Here is a 5,163-nt window from a genome sequence, read left to right on the forward strand (position 1 = left end):
AATCTCATCAGTATTCCCGCTCCAGGTGCCGAGCCACAAACCGATGGACTTGTTCTTGTTAACTTTTGCCCTAGCCACTGCCTCGTATCCTTTGATTGCATCCTCTTCACAAGGTAGCTGAGCTACGTTGGACACGGTGATGGTGAAGTCATCCACATATGCAGAAACAGACTTATCACATCTGATTTCATTGGGGATGCCCCCTCCCCCCAAAACTCTCCAACCTCCACAGCAATGGCTCAAGAGTCAGTACATACAGAAGTGGAGACAGGGGACACCCTTGACGAACCGAGCACTTGATCTCAAACAGCTCTGACAGGTAATCGTTTATTTGGACTGTGGATTTGATGCAACCATAAATAGCCTTGATCCAACTGCGGAAGTCTGAACCTAGCCCAGCCACCTCAAGGACTGGTACTGGTGGTCTACCCTATTGGAAGCTTTACTTTGGTCTAAATGGATCAATGCCCCACTTTTACCAGATACTTTACCCACCCTATCTAAGGTGTACCATATGAGATGAAGATTGTCCTGGATTGACCTGCCTGGGATGGCACATGTCTGCACCCTCCCTACAAGTTTCTCCACGACACACGTCAAACTTTTTGCTAAAACTTTGGCCAAAATCTTTAACTCTACATTAGTTTGTGTAGATGCAGGCCAGCAAGTGTCTGAACAAGTCTGGCATACTACGATAAAATTCATAGGGCAGACCATCCAGCCTGGCGACTTGTCTCTGGCGCATTCTGCCAGCACCCCCTTGACCTCCACAGCTGTAATCGGCCCTTCACAACATTCTGCCTTCTGCGCTGAGAGTCGCGGCCTACTGGCGAGGAAGTCCTTTAGGGATTCCCCACAGTCCAGTGCCCCGCTCATCCCCAACAACCAGGCGAAATGTTGGTGAAAAGCCTTTTGCATCTCCTCCTGTCCTTTTCTCGTACACCTCTGCTCGTCAATCAAAGACTTTATAGAGGCTTCACTGTCTCTCCAACTTTCCACACAACGTGCCTATCCGGCAATGTTAATACCTTCTCTACCCACCACATGTAACTTAGCCCTGACTCTACACCCTTCGTGTTTGGCTTTGAGATGACAGAATAACACCGCTCTTGCCGCTATCACTCTGGATGAAGAGCCAGATTCCATGGCCTCCTCTGATTCCTTAATTAGATTCCCTTCTATTCTAGTCTTCTCTAAACTTAGCTGGTTACTAAATCTAAGAGACTCAGAATGAATGGCTCACTTGAGGGCGCACCACCATCTATTATTAATGATGGTACCACATAATGCCCTCTGCACTAACTCCTTAACCCGGGTATGGAAAGTTTTACAGATCAAAATAGACTTGTTCATCTTCCAGTACCCTGGTCCCTGTCTATGACACTTAACTAGGTGCACCTCATGTCACAAATTTGTGATCCATGTAAGGGACACAACAAAAGCATGGACAACTAACTGTATTCCTATTTCTCTCTCTGATGAATATCCTATCTAAATAAGATCTGTATGAACTGTCGTTATTCGTCCACGTCCACTGTGGAACGAGTTGTTCATCCAGTATATATCAGTCTACTAGGTTATAGCTCCCTAGTATCCTTTTAAGGCCAGGACTTCTCCTTCTATCAATCGAGCCAACACTATCCACTTGTGTGTCAAGAATAGTGTTAAAGTCTCCTGCTAAAACTAGAGTTTTTGACATCACCAGAAAGCTCTCCAGGTCTCGCAAAAAACCCACTTGTCTACACTCACTAGGAGCGTAAACAGCTACCAACCTGGAGGACTGCTTACTTGTGTGTGTCACATCTAGGATGACCAGCCTACTTTCTGGGTCCAGAAAGACTGTACTTACCTGTACGTTCAAGTTTTTCTGAACAAGACCCCCACACCCTGCCTCCCCATTGACTAGGAGAAATAAATTTCTCATAGCCATTTAGAAGAGGCGAGAACACCTGTGGCCCATTCAGCTTGGACTCAGTCACCACACATACATTAATTTCTAGTGACCTGAGGTCATCCAGGAAACAAGTTTGCTTCCATTTCGGCCCCATAGCCTAGTGGTTATATAATAAGTACCAAGTTTTAAGAAAAAGGTATAGGGTTGATTTGTTCAACTAAAACCCTTCAAGGCAGTGGCCCAACACTTTGGTTAACCTAGAATTGTGTAGTGATGTTGCATACACTTAGCAGGCTCCAACCAACTCCAGCTTGGACTGCATCCCTGTGCAGGATGATGCTGACTCTGAGGTTATAGTGCTCATCATTACTAGAGTGGGGTATTGCCATGTGACCTATACTTAGTCATCCTTCACCTGTCTGATTCATTTCACTGACACCCATGGTGTCATCTAACTTAAATCTTGGTCCATCTGTCCACCATGAAAATGTATGTGGACATTGCAAGTGTTTACACTTGTGTTATTTTTGGCATTAAAGACACAGCTGATTGGTGTTCAACTTCCATGCAGCTTTGACCTGGTTTCATCCAAGGATGAACCTTCTTCTCTTTGCTTAACTAGTCCACAATAGCTACTTTTTGTAATTTCTGTAGTGATAAGTTGGTTTTACAAGGGTAGGTGTAAATAGTTTATGCCAAATTTTGTTCTCATAGTTTAGGTCACATTCTGTTATTTCTGATTAAATAATGTCTAATTAAGATATGTCTGGTTGAATTATATTTCAGCACACACTATCTTATTGGATTATATTTCATTAGATATCTCACTAAATTAGGTCTAATTAGCTCATATCACTCTAAGTTTTATTTTGTTCTCATTATGTTTTGTTTCTCATTATTTTTTGTGATTATTATTACGTTTTGATTTTTAATTTCCATGATAAAAATAATAAAGTCGATAAAAAAAAAAAACCCCATAAAACAATGATATAAAGAAGCAATTGGTAATGTTGATTTATTTATTTCAGGAACAGCTTGGCTAGGAGAAAACATCACTCTTCGTATTTCAGATATTCCAAATATGAAAAGACCTGTTGTTTGGCAAAGCAAAAATTATAAATATGAATGTGATAGGACATGTGCTAATGGGGATCATATAGTTACTCAGGATGGTAATGTTTCAACACTTACAATCAAAAATATATCTTGGGAATTTTCAAAGTGGTCTTTTATGGATGATAATATAAGAGGTGCACTCCTTGAACTGGACATAAAGGGTAAGGAAATTATTTCTGTTGATAATAATAATCATGGAGCAAGTATTTTATAATATCAAAGCAAAATCAAAGTTTCTAACTTATCTATTTCAAGGTTTTCTTCTGTATAACTGATTTTATTCCCTCATAATATGAAGTCCAGCTGAAAAGTTCATAAGCTAACCAAGATACTCTCATGGAACATGACCAAATGATATTTTTCAGCATAGCCCCCTTGCAGGCCACACATTTCTTCCATTAGTGTTGCAGTGCTTGAATCCCATTGGTGAAGAAGCTTTTAACCAATTGGTAAAAAAGTCATCAATAGTAGATATGACATCATCGTCACTGCAATATTGGCTCCCAGCCAAGTGGTTTTCATGTTGAGGAACAGATAATTAGTCACATGAAGTCAAATAAAGGAGAACAGGGAAGCTGATCAACCAGTTCAAAGCCAAATACACTCACAGCAGCCATTAAAACCAAAGACTTGTGTGCTGGAGCATTGTCTTGATGAAACAAGACCCTTTCATCAGTTTTCCTGGGTGTTAGGTCTTGATAGCATTTTGTAACTACCTCAGCAAGTTGGCATAATACTTTCCATTGACTACTGTTCTGGTGGTTAAGTTCTGTAACATATCCTGTGGTGGCAACAGTTTAGTTTTGTTGCCACTTTTTTTAATGAGGTTTCTAAACTTAAATAGTTGTTCCTTTGGCACCTCCAATTCACAAAAATTACCACCAACAGCAGCAGAGAAACTAGGTTTTTTCCTTTTCTTCCTGGTTACCAACTTGGTTACTTTCTTTCATTACCGGGAAATCCTCGTTTGAGAACAGAAATTCAACATTCGAAAGCAAATTTGATTCCATTTTTACAAATGACCTCCAAACTCTACAAGAAAAAGCATAAATATTTTTGTCAAAAATGACAAAAATCAATTTTTACCTTGCAATGGGTACCAAACCGTCCAAGTGTAGCTCTTTTGATGCCTTTTGTATCCCCCGTAACTGAAATCATCACCTTCCCTGCAGATGAAGCAACCTTGGCCTTCTTTGGTGCAGGCTAGGAGGGAGTGTTTCCACTGCATGGTTTATCCCTTTGTCTCTGGCTCAAAATGTTGACAATCATCCTGGGTTGGGAGATTTTAAAGGAAACCAGCTGGATCGGCCTTGAACAATGTCAGGTTTTCCTGTGATGTAATCAGCATGGTGCATTTTTGATCAGGTGTCAGAAGATGTGGCACCCACCAAGCAGAAACATTCATCATACCAAGTTCATAGTGCAGAATATTCTGAACCCTCTCACAGGATATGGCAATAACAATGGCTATTTGATTTATACTCAATTGCCTGTCATCCATCACGATGAAGTGAACATGATCAATGTTTTCCTTGCTGGTGGCGGTTGCAGGGCTTCCAGACATTGGGTTGTCTTCAAAACTCTCCCTTTCCCTCCTAAGTTCAGTTGCCCTGTTCTTTTTTGTACTGTTGATAAAGTTGGAGTATCATCCCCTAATGTAGCAACCATGTCAGCATGAATGCTCTTGTGGGCTAAACCCTTCTTGATAACACCATGATGCCAAATTCTGTCCATTTTCAAGAGAAGTTGCTACTGGTGACTCATGCCCTTGAATTTGCCCTCCATATAACCTGCAGTTTTTCTTTCAGAATTTTATGTGACTTAAAGGCTTTGAGATTTCTGAATGATAACTATGGTGCACAGTATGAAGGTTAACCTATCCTTCATGAGTTTGTGGCAGGCATCCTCTTCTCCTCTGCCATTATATAAGTCTTCCTTGGCATCTTCTTCTCAAAAAAAGTCCTGTTTCATCACAGTTAAAGACCTGCTTGGGGATATATCCTTCAGCTGCTTATAATTCCGGCAAAAGTGCCTTCACATTTGCGTTCGTTGCCTTGTAAGTCAAGGTACCACTGTATATATATATATATATATATATATATATACACACACACACGCATACATATATATATACATACATACATATATATATA

The 5,163-nt window shown here is 40.6% G+C and overlaps 1 protein-coding gene across 2 annotated transcripts in view; it reads left to right on the top strand.

Annotated features, from left to right (window-relative positions):
• LOC106876057 (uncharacterized) overlaps positions 1-5,163 on the top strand; it is a 20,353-nt gene that overhangs the window by 10,938 nt on the left and 4,252 nt on the right. For both annotated transcript variants that reach the window (XM_014924459.2, XM_014924458.2), the window contains exon 4: positions 2,923-3,171. In XM_014924459.2, the coding sequence (XP_014779945.1) occupies positions 2,923-3,171 (249 nt within the window). The remainder of the gene's footprint in view (positions 1-2,922; positions 3,172-5,163) is intronic.

The sequence above is a fragment of the Octopus bimaculoides genome, chromosome 5 (genome assembly GCF_001194135.2).
Source record: "Octopus bimaculoides isolate UCB-OBI-ISO-001 chromosome 5, ASM119413v2, whole genome shotgun sequence".
NCBI lineage: Eukaryota > Metazoa > Mollusca > Cephalopoda > Octopoda > Octopodidae > Octopus > Octopus bimaculoides.